General features: G+C 36.9%; 1 protein-coding gene across 1 annotated transcript in view; it reads left to right on the top strand.

Annotated features, from left to right (window-relative positions):
- SLC9C1 (solute carrier family 9 member C1) overlaps window positions 1-24,363 on the top strand; it is a 79,386-nt gene that overhangs the window by 232 nt on the left and 54,791 nt on the right. The window contains exons 2-8 of the mRNA XM_034669712.1: window positions 4,145-4,249; window positions 5,587-5,687; window positions 8,594-8,722; window positions 12,494-12,659; window positions 15,581-15,709; window positions 18,911-19,072; window positions 23,702-23,801. Coding sequence (XP_034525603.1) covers window positions 4,145-4,249; window positions 5,587-5,687; window positions 8,594-8,722; window positions 12,494-12,659; window positions 15,581-15,709; window positions 18,911-19,072; window positions 23,702-23,801 — 892 coding nt within the window. The remainder of the gene's footprint in view (window positions 1-4,144; window positions 4,250-5,586; window positions 5,688-8,593; window positions 8,723-12,493; window positions 12,660-15,580; window positions 15,710-18,910; window positions 19,073-23,701; window positions 23,802-24,363) is intronic.

Raw genomic sequence — 24,363 nt, 5'->3', positions numbered from 1 at the left:
CACGGGAATCTAGCTACCCGTTCAGCCGGCCATTCCCTCCTGGAGTTTCCACCTTTCCTGTGGCAGCCAAATCAAGGCAAAGGAGCCTCTCAGTTGTACTTCCTGGCCCCTTAGCCCCTTCCCCTCCTCCACGACTCTTCCTATGTCATCCCTCCGAACTTTTTACCTGGCTTGGGTTTGTGCCCTTTGCCTTGCGGAGGCGCGGAGAGGAAAGCACACTGATGCCCTGGTCCATCTCCTCAGGTGCATGGAGCTGAGCCGGGAGGGAGGGAGGGCTCCTCGGGAGTGAAGAGGCATTCGGAGGGCGACAGACCGCCCACGTCAGTCAGGGTCCGTGAGTAAGGGCTGCTGTGTGGGGTGGCAGGACGCCGGTGGCGGATCTGTCCTAAACCGTTAGGCCAGAGTTGGCAGCTTGTGAAGATTACTGGTTCGCCACCGTGCGCTCCTCAGGATGCTTTGTCAGCTAAATCCTGAAAAATGTGGTGATCAGAAGGAAAAAAGACCTCCCATTTTCACGGACAGGGAATTAGTCTTACTTCCACTTTTCCGTGACAGAGAATTTCTTGAGGCTGACTGACTGTTGAGGACAGGGCTACACGCCCTTTTTGAGAGAGCAGTCATTAACTCCATGCATAGTGGGAATGGAGGCATTATCGAGTTTATTGAAAAATTAACGTAGGAGAACTATATGGTAATTTCAAGACAAACCAGTGCTTTTGCCTTAAGGAGACACAGACTTATAAACTTCTCCAAAGTTGTCAAAAGTCAGCTTAAGCTTAAGGAGAGTTTTAATTACATTGCAAATCTGTGTAGTCTCACTGCTATTTCTTTACCCATACCTTTTAAAATATTAAACTAGTGTTAGCATTTGTATGCTAACGTAAAATGAGATAATTTCTTAGGGTGAGAGGTTTGCTAGGAGAATTTGGAGTAGAGTTTGGAAAAGCCGGACTGAGTATTTGCCACATATTTTCAGCCAGATAGTGAAATTCTGTTGAACTTGATCATCTATATCCCTGAATATCAAGGATAATTAAGACTCCGAGTAATTTTATTCTTTTCTGAAGGGAATTGATTACAAATAAATATGTGAACATTATTAAAGTTTTCAAACAAACTGAAATGAGAAAAATGCTTACAGGAACATGTCTCCCTACTTTTAGTTTGGAAAATAAACTCCTTCACTGTATTAAATTCTGCCAGCATGTAAGAATGTGTAACTATGTTGCAGAAAATATTTTTCCTTTTTTGGTCAACCCTGTTTGCTCCAGGATGTTTAATTTTGGAGTAACAGTGGGCAAGTTAATAGGTGACGTTGACATTATTTTCCTAAAAGCAATATCATCAAACTATCACAGTGTTGTTCCCTAAAGGCACGGACCTCTCCTAGGGCAGTGCTTCTGAATAATGGCTGCTCCTCAGAATCACTGGGAAGCCTTTAAAAGTTACCAATACCCAGGCTAGACCTCAGACAAATTAGATTAACCTCTGTGGGTGCAATCTCTACACCCCGCATGGGACTCAAACTTACAACCCTGAGACCAAGAGTCCCATGCCCTAGCAACTGAGCCAGCCAGGCACCCCTACCTCTGTATTTTTAAAACTCTAAGTGATTCCAACGCAGAGCCAAGGTTGAGAATCTGTCTTAGAGGGATGACCAGGCTTGCTCTGCTCCATCACTTACATGGCTATCAAGATCCTCTGGTCTACCTTTAGCTCTTGACATGTTAAAGTAAAGTAAAGGAATTTAGAAATCCTTTGAGGAAAAACAAAAGCCAGACAAACACAAAAGAAGCCCCTGACATCAGGAAACTGGTCTGACACTCAAAGCTAGGTGTCATTCAGTGTCACTACCAGCTGGCCTGTTGCTTGTACGTAGTCCATGTTATTCTCCTGTTGGACACAACCTCAGAGAACATCAACCTCAAATGAGGTCACTTAGAACCATAAAAATAAAACAAAGTCATCAGGCAACCCAAAGATACCAAACATCCCCTCTCTTGGCTAAAATGAGTGACTTCTGCATCTTTACCCATGACAGCTTTATCCTTGTTCCAGTCTGCCCTCCCTATAGATATGTTAAGATACCCCGCCACAGAATTATCCTTGCTTTCTGACAGCACCAATCTATGGTAAACCCTCGCTTTTCTGGACCTTCTCCAAAATCACCCAGCCAGAGCCCAGATCCACAATAATTTCAACATCCTGTTACTGACCTTGTCCAGAATTACCCAGCCAGAGCCCAGATCCACAATAATGTCAACATTCTGTTACTGAGATAGCCCACAGTTCCCCAGGGTCAATGTTCTCCCTTGCTGCAACAAACAATGAATTCAACTTATCAACCTCAGATGTGTTTCTGGTGGTCTTTGCCTGAAGGGCATTGATACTCTTTCTCACAAAACCTGACTGAAGAATGTTAAAAAGAAACTGGATTTGAGACTAAAAATGGAGCAATTTTGCCTCTGAATTGGGTGAATCACAGTGGTTGCTGACCTTAACTGCACATTAAAATTGCTTATGGAGCGCAGGTTGCAAGCCAGACTGATTTAAATAGAAATCTCTGGGGATAGGACCCAGGCACCAGTACCATTATAACACCACAGGTGATGTCAAGTAAATATAATAAACAGAGAGAGAGAAGTTTCACAGAGTAGGGACCTATACGGATTGGAAAACTGAGGCCAACAGCCGTGAAGGAAGCTGCCCAGAGTCTTTTACCCTGCAAGTTGCAGCCCATCAGCCCTTTGCTTACGGGCAGTCTGAGCACAGTTGGCACTTTTACGTTGGCACTAATGTGATACAACCTTTATAAATGATATGACAAGGCTCTTTGATGCTAGTGATAGAAGAGTGAGTGGAAAGTAGCGTAAAGTGTAATTATGTAAGGATGAACCTAACCGTGTAAATAAAACATAAGAGCCCCAAGATGGCATGACTGTGGTTGATTTTTTTTCCTGTTTTTTGAAATGTTTGTTTACATATTTATTTCAAAAGTGTTCAATAAATATGTATTCATTTAATTTTCTCTTTCAAAATATTATTTTTATGACCCTAAAAGGGCATATAATAAAATATATATTTGAAATTTAAAAAGCCATTGAGATTTAAAAAGACATTGCTGGATTATGAGATGAAGTTTAGCAATAACTAATTGATTCAGCATGGCAACCAGATAAGATGCTAATAGTGGGCACTAGAAAATGTGAAGTCACTATTATGAGATAGAATTGGAAGAATTCCCTGCATGAATTTTAAGACCCCGATATAAAACTCTCCTTAGCATGGGAAGCAGATGAGGTTAGCAGGCTGTAGCTATGACCTATTTCTTGAAACCAAGACACATCCCAGAACACATGGTGGCCATTGTGGTTCCTCTTCCATGAAGTAGCAATGAGATAGAACATGTAACAACTCCCGTTTTAAGTCCTTTTGGTTTCAACATTTTTCTTACGTTCTGGGTCACTATATAAATATAGAGAAGTTAGAGAAAACCTGGCTCATCATGCCAAAATGAGATAAGAAGGCTATGATGGAATATCACCATGGTCTATTAATTTCCGTCTGGAGAGAACAACAAAAGAGATCACAGTATTCTGAGCCCGTTGCATTTCCCACTTTGGATTAGCTGCCAAAACATGCTTCCAGAGGCTCAGATAGGCTGAGGGCAAACCCCTCAGTTGTCCATCCCCAGAACTAAATAACCTACACCAGTTTGTGGTCCCAGTAACTGGTTAGATGAAAACTCCTTTCAGACAGTTGGGTAGATGCAGGGTGAATAACAGCTGAGTAGTGCTTGCCATTGTAAGTGAACACAGGGTGACACTGGCTAGTCTCTATCACTTGGGGTTGTACCTTTTCTATCTCATTTAAATTGTAAGTGTCATAGAAGGCAGAGGCTTCCCTAAATTTGGTGGACCCTAAGATATCTCTAGAAATAATTAAGGAGAAATATGAGCTTCTTCCTCCTCCTTCTTTTTTTTTTAAAGAAATGCGCCAGAAGGCCAGGTAGAAGGCAAATTTTACAGTCCTTTGATCCTGTGAGAGTTTTGCTGAGTCTTAAGAGTTGAATTCAGATGGTCTGTGAGAAACAACAGAATGGATTTGAATTCCAGCGTGTCTAATTTCACTCTTCTTACCAAAGAATTTTCTAACACATGGCTGGAATTTTTCAGAAGTACGTTTATGACTACTTCTGAGGATCTCCCTGAAATCATTCTAATATTGTCCTTGATCTGCACAGTTGGAGGTAGGTGTAACTCTCTTTATTTGATATATCTTGTAAATGTCACCATATAGAACTCAGGAAAATAGCAGTAATAGAAAGTTAGAATTTTGTTCCTAAATTCATACTTTTAAACTAAGATTATCAACCAAATGAATCTAATGATAATCTGCCTCTGAAAAGAGACATGTAGAGTCTGATTCATATTCTTCATCCTCTTTCGAATTCAAAGTATTCACCCCTTTTTACTTGGTAGGTAATGGTTACATTTAAGTGATGGGAAGAATCAAATCAAAGCAGATGAGCCAAAAATCAAGGGTTGAAGGATTTGATTGCTATCTGTGTTATCGCAAACTATAGTTTCATTCATATATTGAAGCTAGCTGTGTACCAGTTTCTTCACTTGAGCAAAGAATTTTTCAAAATGATGGGTGTTCTGAGTGGACCAGTTACTTTTTTTTTTAAATAATATTTATTTTGTTATATTAGTCACCATACAGTACATCCCCAGTTCTTGATGCAATGTTCCATGATTCATTACTTGCATATAACACCCAGTGCACCATGCAATATGTGCCCTCCTTAATACCCATCACTGGCCTATCCCAATCCCACACCCCCCTCCCCTCTGAAGCCCTCAGTTTGTTTCCCAGTTACTTTTTAACCACTTGGTAGGGTGTCCCTTAGGTTTTGTTCAAATGATAAATTATGTATAGCTCTTATGAGAAGAAAATAATACTGTAGAAATCAAAAGAAAGCACTCTTTTTTTGCATTCTTTGAATTGATTAGAAAATATATTACAAAGAAACAGAAAACATTAAACTGAAGGAAATGCTGTGATATTGCTTATTGTACTTTGTTCACAGTTCATTACAGGCTTTCTAATGTGTAGTAGGTAATCAATAATAGGAAGCTAGTTTTTCTCGTTGGGCAAATTCTTATACCTAGTTCCTCATTGTTATTTTGGGAATCAGCCAGGAGATGTCATTAAAGTTTAGTTATTTATTAACCTCTTATTGCAAGATTGCTATAGAAAGTAGTATCTGATTTATAGCATATACAAAAAATTGCTGTCAATATTTTAGTAATAACCCAAGAGCCAATGACTTCTAGCAATATTTACTTAAGATTCTAAGGAAATGAGATACTTCATAGAAGAGGTAAATACAGGATCTAGTAGATTAAGAATTACACTGATTCAGTGTGCTTAAGGATGAGAGAAAGTTTCAATTACAGGAATTAAGTAAGTGAAAAGTTGGAACAGAATTTCATTGTCCTCAGTATTAAGAAAGCATATCAAATTAAGGTTCCATAATTGTGATATTTCATTGCCTTTCAGTAAAGATGTATTTTTTTGCAGCATTTTTGAATCTACACTTAAAAGACTTTCCAATTCCTCTCCCTGTGATATTATTTTTAATTGGATGCAGTTTTGAAATATTAAGTTTTACATCTGAGCAGGTGTGTATAGTAAATATGAGTATTTTGTGCTATATCTCAAATTCATACAAATACAAAGATAGCTTAAGGAAATTTGCAAAAATACTTGCCAGTTCACTGCTCTGCCAGTCGATGGATGCTTGTGATATGGATGACATCAGATTAGATGTGTGAAAAAAGGACCTAGAGGTGACAGAGCTGAGATCCAGCTACATTGGATGACATCAGATCAGATGTATGAAAAAAGGACCCAGGGGTGACAGAGCTGAGATCCAGCTAAAAGTAGTCAAAACAGAGCCTGCGTCTGAAAGGAGGTAGGCAACTCAGAGAATGAGTTCATGTACACCTACTGAGAGTATGAGCAGCTAATGAGAGTTTAAGCAGAATTCAGAAGCTTAGACAAGAATTGTTCTTTTTCTTTAAAGATTTTATTTATTCATTTGTCAGAGAGAGAGAGAGAGAGCAAGCCCAAGCAGGGGGAGCCACAGGCGGAGGGAGAAGCAGGCTCCCTACTGAGCAAGGAGCCGAATGCCGGACTTGATCCCAGGACCCTGGGATCATGATCTGAGCCAAAGGCAGATGCTTAACTGACTGAGCTACCACAGCATCCCAAAAATTGGTTAATAAGATAGAAGCCCAGAGACCTTGAGCTGCTGGTACAGGACTCTAGTAGCAAGAGAATTCTGACATGGGACCATTCTATGGCCTCAGTTAGGAATGTTTTACAGGGTTCCCATTAGAATAAAGCCTAGTCTTTAAGTGTGTGTGGCTTATAAGATCTCAAGAAACAGAAGTTGAACCTCTTACCTGGAGTTGGAAGTGAGGAGGAAAGCAAACTACAGATGTAGTCAAGGCAGCTACAGTGTTATAAATAGTTGAGAATAGCTGGAATCAGGTAGAGGAGAGCGATTATCTTTACTATAAGGGATATAGAATGCATCATTGACACATGAAATAGTTCTCTAGCCCCGGGGTTGGCAGCAATTTTTTTCTATAAAAGTCCATATAGTAAATATTTTAGGTATTATAGGCCACGTGAGCTCTGTCACAATTACTCAGCTCTGCCACTATCGTTCAAAAGCCACCATAGACAATATGTAAGTGAGCTGGCATGGCTGTGTTCTAATAAGACTTTATTTACAAAAACAGGTATTGAGTCAGATGTGGCCCTGGGTCATAGTTTGCCAACACCGGCTCTAGTCGATCAGAGTGTAAATGAGAACATGTATGAAAACGATTGCTTTCCCAAACAAATGTAACCAGTGATATTAATGAACATTATGAGATTACCAGATTATTACTTCATTTGTCATCAATAGGTTTTGTAACTGTACAATTTTGACTTCTATGAAATTTTAAGTACTTCTATAAACTTCTCTATTTGTCAATTTCCTTTTAAAAGAAGAGAACAGAGGTCAAGAACTGTGAAGGGTCTAAGATTTTACTCTGTTTGCAAGTAATAAGTTAGTCTGCCACAGTTTCATGGTCCTGGCAAAAGACACGGGATTCCTGGGCCCAAGAAAAGGATTTTAGTGCTCATAGCCATAGCAGCAGCCAGAATATCAGCATCTTCTTATGCCTGTTCCGTAAGCCCCAGTACCCACAGGGAGAAGCAAAGAGGGCCCGGTGAAACCCACATACACGATGGATTGCATTACAGGAGAAGAAACCTGAGTTTAGAGAACTTGAATATTTTGTTTTGGGCAGTAAACTCACCTGACCTCTTGCCCTAGAGGGAGACACTATCCTTATTACACTGTACAGTATAGTACACCAACTCTTTGCTCTGAAGGGAGGCACTTAGCTCTGTCTTCCAAAGCTGTTAGCCATACAGATATTTTTGAAAAATAGTCTGGAAGAAAAGCAAACAATGCCTCCACTCATAAGATATGGAGAAACATGAGAGACTCATGGAGAATCATCCCCCAAAGCAAAGATACCACCTAACACAGCAGGCATTCTGTGTTTCCTTAATGAACAGAATGTTGAGTGGATGCCCATAGCAGGATTTACGAATACCAACTAAATAATTTTTTTTACAGATTTTATTTATTTATTTATTTATTTGAGAGAGAGAGAGAGAGATCACAAGCAGATGCAAAGGGTAGAGGGAGAAGCAGACTTCCCGCTGTGCAGGGAGTCCCATGCGGGGCTCAGTCCCAGAGCCCTGGGATCATGACCCGAGCCAAAGGCAAATATTTAACCTGACTGAGCCACCCAGGCATCCCTCAACTAAGTATTTTGTAATAAACAACATTAATTAGTTATTTCATTAACAGCATTAACTTCCAGTTTTTATTCCTGCTATTCTTCCACACACATCTTCTGTGTAATCTATGGTTAATTACTTGTAGTTTCTGAAATTTGATGTGACTGTTTGCTCCTTTGTACATGTTGTGCATGATAATCCGTCTACCTGAAACCTGTCTTCCTCTTGTAGGCCTGAAAATCTCCTCCATATTCTCTTGTACCCATATCAATGTACTTTCTATACCTGTTGTTTAAAAAATAAAATGGGCATGGAGATATGTGTTAACTTCCGCTGTAACTGGTAACAATCTGATGGAAAATTATGAAAATCTGGGGCACCTGGGTGGCGCAGTCAAACATCCAACTCTTGCTTTTGACTCAGGTCATGATCTCAGGGTGGTTAGATTGAGCCCCCCATGGGGGTCTGTGCTCAGTGGGGAGTCTGCTTAAAACTCTCTCCCCTTCTCCCTCTCCCCTACCTCTCTCTCTAAAATAAGTAAGTAAATCTTTTAAAAAAAGGAAAGAAAATGATGAGAATCAAGAGAGTTAAGATTTGAGCACCTATTACATTGTGATATATCTTTTTCTCTTTTGCCAGAGATAGGAGTGCCTGGCGTGTAATCTATGCTAATAGAAGGATGGATAAATGAGAAACTGATGTATTTTTATATTATTAGGTCCAAATATATGCAGATGCCATACAATGGATGAGCCCAAAAGTATTTTTTTATCTATTTACACCAATAATTTTCTTTAATGCTGCATTTGACATGGATGTTTACATGCTGCAGAAGTTATTTTGGCAGGTAAGAAGTTCTCTTTTGCAATAACATCATTCACTCATGAACTACTACATGTTATCTATATTCAGATTTTTTAAAATTTTGCTCTAAATTAGAAAACAAAGAAGACAAGGAAAAAGTATAAGGTGTGGGAGAAGTAAATTCAGCTTTATATTTTAGTGAATAAACCATATCTTAGCAATTGTCCAACATATTGAAGGCTCAGGAAAAAAGTTTATGGAGAAGAAAAGTAATTCTGAAAATCTGACTGGCAGAGTTTAATGCCAATTATAATTTTAACTCTGCGATGCCATTAGAGGGCTATTATGAAATATATTTGGCCCAGTTTTTTTTATTATTTTCATAAAAACCATGTTTCCATGTTTTAAATACCCACTTTCTAAAACTTCCCTACTCACATGAACAAAAATGGAGAATACTCACAGAAGCTTCTATAACTCTAATTCACCAACTATTGTGATTTTTTTTTTCCTCATCATGTGATATTTGATCCCCATCAAGGAAAGACCTCGAGGGAAAAATACTCCAAATCTTAAGCAGGGTATACATTTCTTTCAAAGTAATTAAAACAGCTTTGTAAATATAAGGCCATTACCTAAACTACACTAGAAACAAAACTATTAAAATAACTTACTTCATTTTGAGTCCAGGCAAATGGGAGTTCAGACGAAAGAAAGAAAGAAAGAAAGAAAGAAAGAAAGAAAGAAAGAAAGAAAGAAAGAAAGAAAGAGAAAGAAAAGGGAGGGAGGGAGAGAGGGAGGAAGGAAGGAAGGAAGGAAAGAAAGCAAGCAGGCAGGCAGACAGACATTGAACAGAATAGATATATAACAGTACTTTGGGCTGGTTTGGGTGATCTCTGCTGAGCCATCTCCTGCATCTCTGTACAACTGTGGGGTCAGACGAGTTGGGATGAGCTGGGTGGCCCCACACATGTGTCTGTTGGTTGTTACTGTGAGCGTTAGCTGTAGGCAATGGGTGTCACTACCATGATCTAGAAGGTTATTCCAGACTTCTTCCCATGATGGTTGCAGAGTCTCAGACATGGGCAGAAGAGGGCAAATTCCAATTTGCCAGTGCTTTTTAGGCCCCTTCTTCCATTGTGTTTGCTCTTGTCCCTTCTAGCCAAAGCAAAGAATGACATGACTAACCAAGTCAGTGCTGGAGATAACTTCCCAGTGGTGTGAATTCAGGGAGCAGAATTACTGCAGCCACTTTTACAAACAATATGCCTTGTGACTTATCAGGGTGAGAGTATAAGGATTTGGGTCTCTTGACCCTCAGTCTTCTTATCTCAGAGCCTCATTTTAATTTCTCCTTTGAACAGGAGCTAGTAATACAACTCTTCAGACCATCAAAACCTTACCAGGAGAACCCAGCCACCCTAGAGGTAAATTATGTAGGAGGCGTTGATTTTCTCCCACCACCCTAATGCTGTCATCAAGGTTCATTCACGAAAGACTCCCTCTCAGGAGATCCAGGGCTCAACAGGGCCATATAAACGCTCCATCATTATTCTGCTACTTCTCAGATTCAGTAAGAGATGTATGATTGACTTAACCAGATTGCTTAGCACTAGCACCCAGCCTCCTGAATTAGATAGTCTTAGTCCCCAATTCATCATGCATGACTGTCCCTCTACAAATGAAGAGCAAAGTAATCAGAAGGAGTTTTAATATTTTAGTTCTTCTAAATTCTTTTTTTCTTTTTTTTTTTTAAAGATTTTTTATTTATTTATTCGACAGAGATAGAGACAGCCAGTGAGAGAGGGAACACAAGCAGGCGGAGTGGGAGAGGAAGAAGCAGGCTCATAGCGGAGGAGCCTGATGTGGGGCTCGATCCCATAACGCTGGGATCACGCCCTGAGCCGAAGGCAGACACTTAACCGCTGTGCCACCCAGGCGCCCCCAAATTCTTTTTTTTCCTTAACTGTCTTTGGTTTTGCCTTTCTAGGTCCTATCACAATGCCTCATTTCCTAGCAGATGGTGAATAAACATGTAATAAATGAAGGAGTGAGAGCCTGTGCTTTTTCATAGAAAAAGGCATGACTTTCCTGATGTAGCAAAACCTGAGACAGGAACCTGGGGTGTCATCTGATTTTACTTCTCTGGAGAATTGTCTTAAATGGGATTGATTGGTACACTGTTAGCGTCTGTGTTTGTTGGTAAACCTTTCTAGAGGGCAGTTTGGCAATCTCTGTGGAAAACCCTAAAATGATGCATGTCTTTAATATTACTTATTGAAATTCTAAAGAAATAATTAAGGATGTATGATAAGGTTTAGTCACAGGATTCCTATATGTACATATAGATATATGTTGCTGTTTTTATTTAATTTTGGTAGTAAAAGCATTTGTCAACATCATTATGAAATTTTTATAATTTTTCATTTTTATTTTTAAATTGAGATATAATTGACATACATTATATTAGTTTCAGGTATACAACATAATGATTCGGTAGTAGTATATATTTTGAAACAACCACCAAAACAAGTCTAGTTAACATCCATCACCACATAGTTACAAATTTTTTCTTTTAACGTTTAATACCTACTCTCTTAGCAACTTTTAAATATACAGTACAGTATTATTAACTATAGTCACCATGCTGTACATTGCGTCCCATGATTTATTTAGAACTGGAAGTTTGTAACTTTTGACCCCTTTCACCTCTCTAGGTCCTACCGCAATGCCTCGTTGCCTAGTAGATGGTGAATAGACATTCACCAACCTCCTGCCTCCACCCCCACCTCTGGCAATAGCCAATCTAGTCTCTGTGTCTAGGAGCTCAGTTTTTTTTTTAAGGTGTCACATATAAGTGAGATCATACTGTATTTCTCTTTTTCTATCTGACTTATTTCAAGTAGCATAATGCCTTCAAGTTTCATCCGTGTTGTCGCAAATGGCAAGATTTCCTTCTCTTTTACAGTTGAGTAAGATTCTATTACACATATAAAGATATGTGTAAAGATATTACATATCTTTATCAACTCCATCTATCGATGGACACTTAGGTTGCTTCCATGTCTTATTGTGTATAACTATTGTGTATAGTTATTGTAAATAACATAGTGTAAATTTACATTATTGTATTGTAAATAATGCTGCAATGAACATGGGGATGCATTTCTGAATTCTTATAGGTAGTTTCAGGCACATCACATTTTCTAAGTCCATTTGGGAATGAAATCTTGCTACATAGACGCCCCTGGTATAATAAAAGGAAGCAGAAGGCACTGGTGGAAAGGCAGAAGGCCAGGTTCCAGTTCTAGAATAACAGAAATTTTCTTCCTGTGTTTTCTGGAGTCCTCTGCCATTTCTCTACATTCTTTCTGTTATCTTATTTTCTCCTTCTTTTCCTCTTTTGTGACTTCTTTCAAACTTGTGTTCTTTCTTTCTATGTTAACAGCCTATGATTCAGTTCTATGCATAGTTAAATGTGTGTATATACACATCTGTATATACGGTGTGGGTGCATACAACTTTACACATTCATTTCTATATGCATGTGCCCTTATCAAGAAAATTAAATGTGCCCTTTTAATTACAATATGGTATTTCCTACAACTGGTCTGTCATAAGTCCTAATAATCTCATTGTAATATTTGCCTCTTATTTCCAGAGTTGCAGGTACATATTTGTTAAATAAGATAACTTAAAATTTCCCTTCAGTGGAATCAGTGTGATTCTGTATCTCCAATAATCCTGATAATCTGCTTTTTAAAATAGTATACAAAGCCAATCTGATTTTTCTATCTGTAAAATTTCTTTGCAGGTACTTTTAATTACAGTTCCTGGCTTTTTGATGAATTATATATTAATTCTTTGGTATTTGGTATCTGTGAATAAATTACTCTTGGAAACTACTCCATGGTTATTATTTTCAACTATCCTTGTGAGTTCAGATCCCATGCTGACGGCAGCTGCTATAAGAGACCTTGGTAGGTATATTTTTCCTCTTTTTCTATATTTAAAATAGCATGTTCTGACTTAATGTATCTAGTTTTAAGATCTTTTGTTCACTGTAGCTTTTCAATATATGAAATAGGGTTCTGGGACACTGGGGGTTGAGCATGGAGATTCGGGTTAGTGATGCTTAGAACAAAATGAAATGCCAGTAATGGGCTTACTTAGCATATATATATATGTATGTATATATATGTGTGTGTATATATATATATTTCATCCAATTGTGGAATAAACAGGGTTATGTGTAATCTTTGACTTTATACATGCTTCTACTTTGAGCCAACAGTTTCAGGAGCGAACAATTTGCAAATACATTGTGGTGACATTTCTATTGCCCAATACCTCTTTTCCTTTGACAGTACTGTCATTAGGATAATGCCATTTGCGGGAAAAAAAAAAAGTGCCTTTGGAGTCCTTGTCACCATTAGGACCGAAAAACTTGAAAAGTCAAAAACAATAAAATCACTAATCATACTTTTCAGTGTGTACTATTTTAGGAGAAATAAATCTATATTTAAAAACAAAATACCAAGTCAACGTAACCCCCCCCACACAAACATGCACAAATCTAAAAGCCTCATTCAAGAAAAATGATAACCTAATTTGTTGTCCTCCAATCACTTTTTAGTGACAAGAATTACAACATTTGTTTTGTAATAGAATTTTAATAGGGCATGTGTGCATGTGCATACACATACACACACAAACACACACATACGCTTTTCATTTTATGGCCAGTTAAAGGAAAAAGCTACTTGAGGCAAGTAGAAATAGAATAGAGGAGACACATCAATGTACCTCTCTGAGTAAAGGAGAGCCAACTCTTCAAAACAAAGAGATTAAGATTGTGAGGTAAGACTTTAGAAGAAGGAAGTGCCAGGATCTGTCACCCAACCCTGCCTCTATGGGGACTTCGTCAGTGCCAGTCCCTTTTTTACTCAAAAGATTTGGCAAAGTTCTATGCTACCTGAGAGCATTACATTCTTAACATTATAATCTTGTAATCTAGTTAGTATTCCTCTGATTTCCTGGACTGCCATTGTTGAATTTAAATAATTTCTTTGTGGGGGTGCCTGGGTGGTACAGTCGGTTAAGCACTCAACTCTTGGTTTTCACTCCGGTGCTTGTCTCAGGGGTTGTGAGATTGAGCCCCACGTCTGGCTCCACATTCAGCATGGAGTCAGCTTGAGTTTCTCTCTCTCTCTCTCTCTCTCTCTTCCTCTGCCCCTCCCCTGCCTCCACACTCATGTGCTCTCCCACTCTCTCTCTCTCTCAAATAAATAAATCTTTTTTTAAAAAAAGATAAATAATTTCTTTGAGTTAACTTGCAGAGTTATGCTCATACATTTTAGTCATCTTGCCATGACTTCTGGAATTTTGTTTTTCTCCTCATTTTGCATACTGAAAAACATAAAAATGAAAAATGAAGTATTTTTCTCATGGTAACATTTTTGCTTGAGTTTTCAAAGCAAGATTTTTATATTTGCTTTGTTTTACTTCCACACACACACAAAGTCTGCTCAGGCTTATGTGTACATGAGTATATTCACATTGTCTTGAGCTTTTGATGGTCTCTTGACTCATCAAATGCCCCCGTGTCAGTTGTTTATTTTCAAACATTTACATTTTGTTATAGCTATTGGAATTAGCTATACAATAGTACCAGTTAGGTTTTTCTCAGTAAGGAACAGCTCTGAGTTTCAACAACTGAGTAAGAAAAAACACAGTGGCTTAAAAACAACAGTTATTATTTCTCATGAGTCTCACATGGCTGGGCTCTACTGATCTTGGCTGGGCTCACTAATGAATCTATAGTCAGTGAGAGGGTCATCTGGGGGCTAAGTGATCTAGGATGGCCTCAACTGGGAAGAGCCACCTTTCTTCCATGTATTTCTCACAATCTTCCAGTAGTGCAACCAGGGAACACTATCATGATGGTGGCAGAGATACAAGTGATAGGAAGCAAAAATCTGTCTTAAGCCTCTGCCTGCATCATGTCTCATAACAAAACAGACTGGATTTCTTAGGTGAGAGAAATTGCAGTTTTACAGCAAAAGGCATGGATACATAAAGAGGTGAAGAATTGGACCATCAAGGCACTTGAGCTTCCACAGGAACAGATGCTTTGACTTCTTTTCTCCTACAACAGCATACTTACCGTGTGAGGTTGTGATCATAAAGTGGTTGGGTGATGTAATAATATTTCACTCCTGCGGACATCTAGAAAATCATTAAGATGTTCAAAGTTATATTTTTTCCACTACAAGCATATTTAATGGAAAAAAATGATAATTGATAGATATCTAAACAATCATCATAAATAGAGGGAAATTAGGATGGGAATACATAATATCCAGGTGCTCTCCATTTCATAGAGCTTGATTTCTAAAATCCTTGAAAGGAATGTATAGGAAAGTCAGACAATTTCTAATCATAGATTATCTTGACAATTGCCCTAATAATTTGCTTAGGTACCATGTTATAAAGCTTGACTTATGAATTTCCTTTATCCTCCATCACTGTTTTTTGCCTTGCCTTAAATACATGATATTGGCTAAATCACCAAATTTTTAAAAATAGTGAATTTCATGTTTTCATCTGGGCTTTGAAACAAGAAATGACAGATCTAGCTGATCATCTTTCTTACATAAACCATGGTCAATCACAATTAATTTGGTTCCTAATTATAGAAGTCTAAACTTAAGTTACTGTTGATACATAATTAAATTTCCTTGAAGGGAGTTTTCAAACATGACTAGGGTTTATTTAAGTACATAGGCAAAGTATGTGATATAAATCTATAGCTAAGAATATACTCCTACTTCATAAGAAAATTTTATTCTTTAATATTGATAATTTCCCCACCTTAAACAAAATATTTTCTCTTCCATAGGTCTTTCTAGAAGCCTCGTCAATTTAATTAATGGAGAAAGTCTGATGACCTCTATAATGTCTTTGATTGTATTCAATGGTATTGAAGATATTAATCTCAGCCTGCAAAAGAAGGTGAACCATTCTTTAGGTAAGGACTTAGAAATTCTTTTTCTAAATTTCTTAAAATCAGAATCCTATATTTTCTAAAAGTTGATATGGATTTTATAGTATTTTATCATAAGTTATGCTTGTAGGAATATAATTGTATTAGTATAGTGATCTACCCTTTACAAAGCACTACCACACATCCCTTATTTAATATTCATTGTGGTTTTATTTGAGGCTGGGTTGGGACTTTCATGAGGATGCTTATAGGGGCAACATTCCACAGACCCAGGCTGAGTCAGAATGCTTGATGAGAATGGGAAATGTTGTTTTGTAAGTGTTGAAGAGGAACTCAGAAGATAAGCCAGACAATGCACCTGCCAGTGGTGAGAGGATGCAGGGCTTGCCCTTCCCTTCACTGGAGCTATCTCCCCGAAAGGCAACATCAAAAGTTGTCAGCTCAGGGACCAAGTGGAGTTATATGGCCATCTTCAGGGCCTGAGAGCAGCGCTTGTAAACAGAGAGATTACAAGGTATTCATGAGTTCGTTTACCCGTTCAGATAGCCCTGATCATAAGTATCTTTTGTTACTTTATCATATGTTTGTATATATATAAAATAAATGATATGTGCACACTATGATGAATGATTATAAAATACACAGATGTGTAATTAGCACTCAAGACAAGAAATACAATGTCACCAGCAGTCCCAGAAGCATCTTATGCCCCCCTCTCTGATCAAAACCCCATAACCTCCTCCTGTAACTGTGGTTCTCAGAGTACAGTCACTGCAGTGGGCAGGGTGGTAGGAGAGGGTGTCCATAGGACCCTTTAAGGATGTCCATGAAGTCAGATATTTTCAAAGTAATATTAAGAGTTATTTACTTACTTACTTACTTACTTATTTACTGTGTTCCCTTTTGCACTGATTTTGGAAAAGTAATGATTATAGACTTCTTGAGAAAATTGCTGACATACACTATTCCACTCACTGGATGTCTTGTGCTCTAAGGCCTTAGACAGCATTATCCCATTTCACCTTCTTATCCTCTTGAAAAAAGCATTTAGGAGATGCTTCCAGACCACATTCTAGTGTATCAAAGTGGTCTGTATGATGCCAAATAATAAGTTATATTGAAGTAAGATTCTTCTACTACTCCCCTCTCCCTAGCAATTAAGCATATCTCAAATTACTTTTCTAACCACTCAAGAAGAGAAAGTTTTAGCTAGATGTAGTTGCTTTCCCTGTCCCTGGAGATTACTTCATTGTTGGGCAGCCAGGGATCCTCTTTACCTCTATTCTGACCCATCTGTGCCTTCCATATTTAAATCAATGCCTCAAACTAAGAATTAAAGACTATTCTTTCCCAAGAACACCCATTCTGGGGATCATCAGTCCTCTCATGTCTTCCTCAAGGGAGCTGCTCTGGATGGTGGACAGGTACCCTACTTGAACATAAATAAGGAGAACTCACCTCCAGCCTTGCTCTATATCTAAGTAGTTTACCCAGGCCATGGCAGCTTGGAACATCTGTGGTGAACCTAGAACCCCAATTTAGCACAGGAAGGTACATCTTCTTTAAGTGCCTCATATATTCCATCACACGCATTCAACCTCTTCCAAAATCCATATTATGTCACTCAGAGAGTTTTCACCATAAAACTTCCTGCAGATAGGGCCTTCCTAAAGATGATGAAGGTGAACAAAAAAAGAGATATCTATATTCAGAGGCCTCTTAAAAACTCAAGGACCACTCTTCCAGAAAACTGAAAAATACAAAGAGGTATAGTCATGTGTGCTGGTTGGACAGATCCATGCCCAGCCTTCAACCTGGTCCAGGATTCTACTAGGGCTCCATTTAAGATAGTAAAAATTGACCACAGAATTTCAGGGAACCTTATCTACAATCTAATCAAGAGAACTTTCTTGATATTCACTAGCAAGCAAAAAAAAAATAAAGGAGGGGGGTGGGTGCTGTAATGGAAATTCATTCATTCATTATTCATTAATACAACAATTATTTATTGATATGTACTATGTGATAGTTCCTATTCTAGGCCTCATGCTTCAACCATGACCATAATAGTCCTTGCTTTCACAGAGCTTGCTTCATAATTTTGATAAAATTAATGGAACAGAATTTTGTGTTTAAGTTTCAGAGGAGTAAAAACCAAAATAATCATTCTATTTAAATAATAATAGAAACAACTACAATAATAAGAACTCTGCTGAAGGATGAAGAGAAAAGTAAACTTATTTCCTCAGCCGTGAGGGATTTCTCTGAATTTTTAATAGATTTGAAAGAAAAATTTCCTTTAAGAAAAAAAGATGCTTAATAAGCTTTCCGATACTTCAGTTATATCAATTGACGTTAATAGTGAATCAATAATTTTCATAATAATTATTGTTTTTAAAACTCATGTAATTATTTAAGTAATCTTGCTCCATCTTTGAAGTTAGCATATATTTCATAAAGGGGAAAACTAAGAGGAGTTACTGCACTCACAGGTGTGCCTTTTACAACTTGCATGTTGGGAGTTTAGAAACATTGTTAGAAATAATGGATTTGCTTTTTCCTGGCCTAATTATTCCATTCAGTAAACATTTTACTGATTAGAAACTAATTTTTCTTTCTTAAAAAAGAAAGCAACTTTCAAATGGGTCTTCTAACTCCAGTTCCCTACCTCCTTCTGAAATCAGAGTCTACCTCTGTTCTGTTTCAGTTACAGGAGGCGCTAGACTCCCCAAATTACCATCAGGGCTTAACTCCTGCCTAGAGCAGGTATGACCTAGAGAAACCAGTTGGTTTGGCAAGCCAAAACAATACAGGAGATTCACTCTGCCGGGACCCAGAGGAATTCCTCTTTCTGTATATCCTGTATATATCTTGATAGATATAAAATATAAGTTCCAAGAGTTTGGGGACTTTCTACTTCTTATTCATTATCGCATCTCCAAAAATTTATTGCATTGTACGGTACTGAAGACATGTGTATTTCTTAATGGGCACTGAAAGAAGCTCTTAAACTAAACTGACTGAATTTTGCAAACTTGTATATGGTTTTCAGCATTTGAATAGAAACGGTTTCAATTTAGGAATAAGAAAATACCATACATACCATTGGTGATGAGCTCTTTTTAAAAATAAGGACAAAAAGAAAAGTTGACCCAAAGTATCACTTAAAATTAAGATCAAGTAAGTTCTATTAACTATTTCCTATTTACTCCTCTTTCTTTGCAGCCTTTGACATCCTGCTTGAAATTTGGTCTTATTTCCTAGCAAGTTTCTTGTTTGGAATTCTAAGTTCAAAACTGATTCAGTTGTGGATGTCCACTGTTTTTGGAGATGATGTCAATCACATAAGCCTCAGCTTTTCAATTCTGTACCTCATCTTTTTTATTTGTAAGTCTGGGGCCTATGCCTAAAACTAAATGACAGAAAAATGCAAAACAGATATTTAGGAAAATGCATACCAGGCAAAGTTTGTAAAAACAAAAACAAAAAACCATTAACTTATCTAGGAGGAATATTTTTGTTAAAATAACCTATCAAAAGAGATAAAAATATTAGTATCTATACAACAGAAATCAATGTCTCAAGATATGTAAAAACAAATACCATTATAAAAGCCAAAAGAATTTGACAAAAATCATGATTACAATGAGATACTTTAGCATGCCTTTCCCAGATAATTTCATAACCAGTTGGACAAAAAACAATGATGGCTATAAAAAGATATAAATAAAAACTTAAATGCTTGGTTTACAGGATACAAATTTTTTCTTCTCAAACAGAATGCATATCCTTTACACATATGTGCAGACCACTTACAGAAATGAACTAGACTTGAAGAGCATTTTAATAAAATCTGAAACACTGTTCAATCACAATGCATTCACAATTTACTAATTATAAAAGGAGGGTCTTTAAAAATAATCATTCTAATAGCCTGAAATTAAATATACTTTCCTTGATAAATTTTAGATCAAAAAGGGAATCAAAATAGAAGTTACAGATCAAGACTAAATATTAGAAAATCTACCAGTGTTAATCCATTTGCCACCACTTCCTCCTCACAGAAGTATGACGTATTAATAATTCACCATATTATCCTTCTCTGATGCAGAAAGTCATTTAACCCAGCTCTTCAAGAAAGCCCTGTAAATGACTTGGAATTAGCATATGCAGTAAATACCTAGTTACCTAGTTACCAACTTACACTATGCCCTTCCTTTACATTTAGGAGCAAGCCAATGTTGCCTATTCTCTTATCTATGATTTCTCTAGAAGCTTTAGCTAAGGCAAGAAAAAGAAAGAAAGAAAGAAAGAAAGAAAGAAAGAAAGAAAGAAAGAAAGAAAGAAAGAAAAAGAAAGAAAGAAAGAAAGAAAAAAAAAAGAAAGAAAAAAAGAAAGAAAAAAAGAAAGAAAGAAAAGAGAAAGAAGAAAGAAAGGAAAGAAAGAAAGAAAGAAAAGAAAGAAAAAAGGAAGGAAGAAAGAAAGAAAGAAAAAGAGAGAGAGAGAGGGAGGAAGGAAGGAAAAAAGGAAGGAAGGAAAGAAGGAAAAGAAAGAAAGAGATTTAGGGGCGCCTGGGTGGCTCAGTTGTTAAGTGTCTGCCTTTGGCTCAGGGCATGATCCTGGCGTTCTGGGATCGAGCCCCACATCAGGCTCCTCTGCTGGGAGCCTGCTTCTTCCTCTCCCACTCCCCCTGCTTGTGTTCCCTTTCTCGCTGGGTGTCTCTCTCTCAGTCAAATGAATAAATTAAATCTTTAAAAAAAAAAAAAAAGAAAGACATTTATCCATAATTTTGAAAGAGAAAATGATTACATTAGTGACAACATTTTAGATTACATAGAAAACCCAAAAGCATTAACTAATAAACAAAGCCCAAAAGTCTTTTTGATAGCTTGATATAAGATAAATATACCAAAATATATATAGTGTTCTTATAAGCCAGCAGTAGCTAGTTAGAAAATACAATGAAAATTTGATTCTCTTTACATTGGCAAAATATTACAAAATATAAAGGAATAAACTGAATAAGAAGTTTGAGCCTAAACATGGAAAACTATAAAAGTTTACTGAGAAATTTAAATTTGAATAAATCAAGACAGAGAAAATGTTTTTATGAATGCTAGAGTAATAAGATTCATTATTTTCGTGTTTGAGGAAGGAAGGCAGAATATAGGATCTTGAGGCTTCCTAACTAATCATCAGATTAAAGTCAGTTATAATCAAGTGAGTTTACAGAATCAAGTTAATGAATTAATAGACAGCAAGAGAATGGTCAGTACAGATACATTCATTGCATACTACTTTAATTATGGATACCTAAATTTCTCCAAAAAATATATTCTAGCAAATATAATTTCCCCTAACATTATTTAGTAAGTGAACATAGCCTCAAGATTAAGGGTTATACCCCCTAAAATAATTTTGAACTTTTAGAGTTAAAATGTCTCTATAAACATGTTAGAAAGAAAACTTCTAAAACAGAATTTCATAAAAATGAGGTACAGAGTAATTATAAATCTAATGTAAAAGGACTTTCACTCTGACCTGACTTAATGTTTATATTATTAGTATCTTCAAAATATTCACCATAAATATTTTACAAGTTTCACTATTACCTAATAAATGACTATGACTAGTTCAGGACTTGATCTCTTTAAAGTGCCTATGTCCACACTTCCCTCTTATTTTATAATTCAAAACTAACTAATCAAAGTGTTAGTTTCTGGCTTAGGTACCATTTCTAGCCAGGATTAAAATAAAGAATATAAAACTTGTAATTTTCCATCTCTGGAAGGGAAGACTCAGTAGAATGATAAGGATACTAACTTTATAAAATTAAAATGTATCACAATCTGAATCAAATAATGATAGAAATTGGGGGGTTGAAATTTTACCAAACAATTTAAAATATCATCTGGAAATACTGATTTGTATTTGTCTGTAACAGATTGTCTGTAATTGTCTGAAAACAGACAAGATAACTTTAAGAAAAGTGAAGAACTTTCTCTACTAGGTAGGTATTAAATATTTAACAAGCCACCAGTAATTAAAATACGACTGTTGTAACAAAGTAATGTAAAGTAAGCCAAAAAATGGAGGGGCAAAGCGCTTATCCAAATATGCCTGGCAATTGATAAATACGGCAATATGATAAAAGTGGCATATCCATAATATTCTTTACTATTAAAACAAAAATTTTAATTTTTATTAACTGGAACAATGTCTGCTAAACAAAAAGCAAAAAAAAAAGAAGCTTATTACAGAACTCTATTACAGTATAATCTCATTATAGCTTTTTTTTTAATATGTGACTTTGTGTGTCTGCATGTTGTATATATGCCATCATGAGTGTCCTCTCAAAGATCTTGGTCCAATTATCTTAAATTCCAAAGTCTATAGCCTATGAGCACCCAAAGATCTCCTCATGATTCCTGAAAATTTCTGGAGTTTAGTTCCTCATGATCTCTGCTACTTCATTTTAAATATACAGAAGTTTTTGGTTCTTTGCAAATTTTACTGAAGATGGGCACAAGGAAGCTCACAAGGGAAGTTACATTATGTAATTCATGGCTTTATGAGATCTGATAGCTCTCTTTAATTCTTCACTTTTCCGTGTTTCCTGCTTAATTCTTACCACTTGTGTCCAGTCTAGAAATTGAGCAAGTATCCTTTAATTCTTAAAGCTGCCCTTTGGGTCTCATTCTCAATTCTCAACTGACTTATCAAATTATTTCTTCTAAACAAATACAGACCTCTCCATTATAGAAATTCTAAAACAAATTTTTAAAAAAATTTTACTTGCCTTCCTTGACTTACAATAGGGTTATATCTCAATACACCATTGTAAGTTGAACATATCATAAGTCAAAAATGCATTTAGTACACCTCACCTACCAAACATCGTAGCTTAGCCCAGTCTACCTTAAACATGCTCAGAATACTTACATTAGCCTACAGCTGGGCAAATCACCTCACAGGAAGCCTATTTTATGATAAAGAGTTTGATATTCATGTAATTTATTGAGTGTTGTACTGAAAGTGAAAAACAGAATGGTTGTGCGGTGCAGAATGGTTGTGAGTGTATCGGTTGTTCACCCTCATGATGGCATGGCTGACTGGGAGCTGTGGCTTGCTGCCACTGCCCAGCATCGAGAGGGAGGATCTTACCACAAATTGCTAGCCTGAGAAAAGATCAATACTCAAAATTCGAAGTACTGTTTCTACAGGATGCACACTGCTTTTGTAGCATTGTAAAGCTGAAAAATTGCAAGTCAAAACTTTGTTAAGTTGGGGATGGTCTGTACTTGAAGTCTTGGTAGTTGAATTATGGGTCCTCTTTTTATTAAAAAAAAAATATATATATATACACTCTCTGTACTGTACCATATTATTTAAATTTTTTACAGTGGCAATACACTACTTTCATAAGAAAGGGGGAATATAACTCTAATACCACTACTTTTAAGAATATTCTAATTCTTTATGCTTTTCAGTCCTGCACAGTACATATACCAAAACAATATTAAGCTGGGGAAGTATATCCATATGAGGTTTCTACTGGATTAACTCCCTTAGTCCTGCCACAAAGTCAGACCATTTCTATCTCCCATTGTCTCCTAAGAAGAAAGCATATGAAGTGGGCTATTCCGTAAAAACTCATGGGCTCACTTCCATGTCATTCCTCCAGAGCCCCTCTGAAAAAATTAGACCTGTAGAGGGTGCTCAAGCCACCCTGGGGCACATGAGGAGTTTTGTAAGCTTCATATTGTCGGCAGTGATATGAAGCCGAAGCAGTGCAAGGATGTTCAGTACACACTCGACAACACAACTGGGTGTGAATCTGAGGAGGAGGAAGGACGAGGTGGTAGTAATGATCTGCGATTTAATCCAGTTGAAACCAAGTAGAGTCTCTGTAAAGTTACTGTACTATCAAGATACCTGCTGTTTTCATCTTGGGCAAAATTTGTGCTGCTGTTGATGTTAAATTAATACTTTATAATTAATTCTTTTAAAAAACAGGTGAGCTATTTGGGATGTCTGGAATATTTACCCTGGCCATTATGGGACTTTTTTTAAATTCTACAAGTTTTAAACCAGGAGTTGAAGCGCTTCTTCTCGAGTGAGTAGCTAGCATATTTTCACTTTGTTTCATGCATTAGAGGCTATAATATTCTAATAGCAGCTATAGCTACCTCTACGTTGGTCGAAGTAAGATACTGACTCCAAAACTCGACTGAAAACCTTTACTAAAAACTCTATTCACTTGTGTCTTCTAATCCTCTAATTTTAAGCAAAATTTATAAGCTTACCTTGAGTTCATGTTGGCTCTATTTTCCTACTAATTCTTTCAAATCTCTGACCATCTACTCAGTAATTTCCAGTATAATTTACTAGTCAGGGCCAGGAGTAAGGTAAGGCATGTGAGGCACTCATCTCAGGCACAAAATTTAAGAATTTGCCAAAAAACTCAGTAATCAAGATAAATAATATTCTAGTGCAATGTTTTTTTTAAAAAAATTGAAATCAATGCAAAAAATCCATGGTGAAAATAGAAAAATTTTAAATAAAGATGGGATCAGCATTACTGATTAGTTCCTTTTGCCTCAGGCTGCAATATGGCTCAGGATGGCTCTGCTACTAGAATAGAAAACAAGTGTTTTAAGGACAATGAAGAGATGGCA

The sequence above is a fragment of the Ailuropoda melanoleuca genome, chromosome 1 (genome assembly GCF_002007445.2).
Source record: "Ailuropoda melanoleuca isolate Jingjing chromosome 1, ASM200744v2, whole genome shotgun sequence".
Classification (NCBI taxonomy): Eukaryota; Metazoa; Chordata; class Mammalia; order Carnivora; family Ursidae; genus Ailuropoda; species Ailuropoda melanoleuca.
The sequence above is the reverse complement of the archived record's forward strand: the minus strand, read 5'-3'. Positions and strand labels throughout refer to the sequence as shown.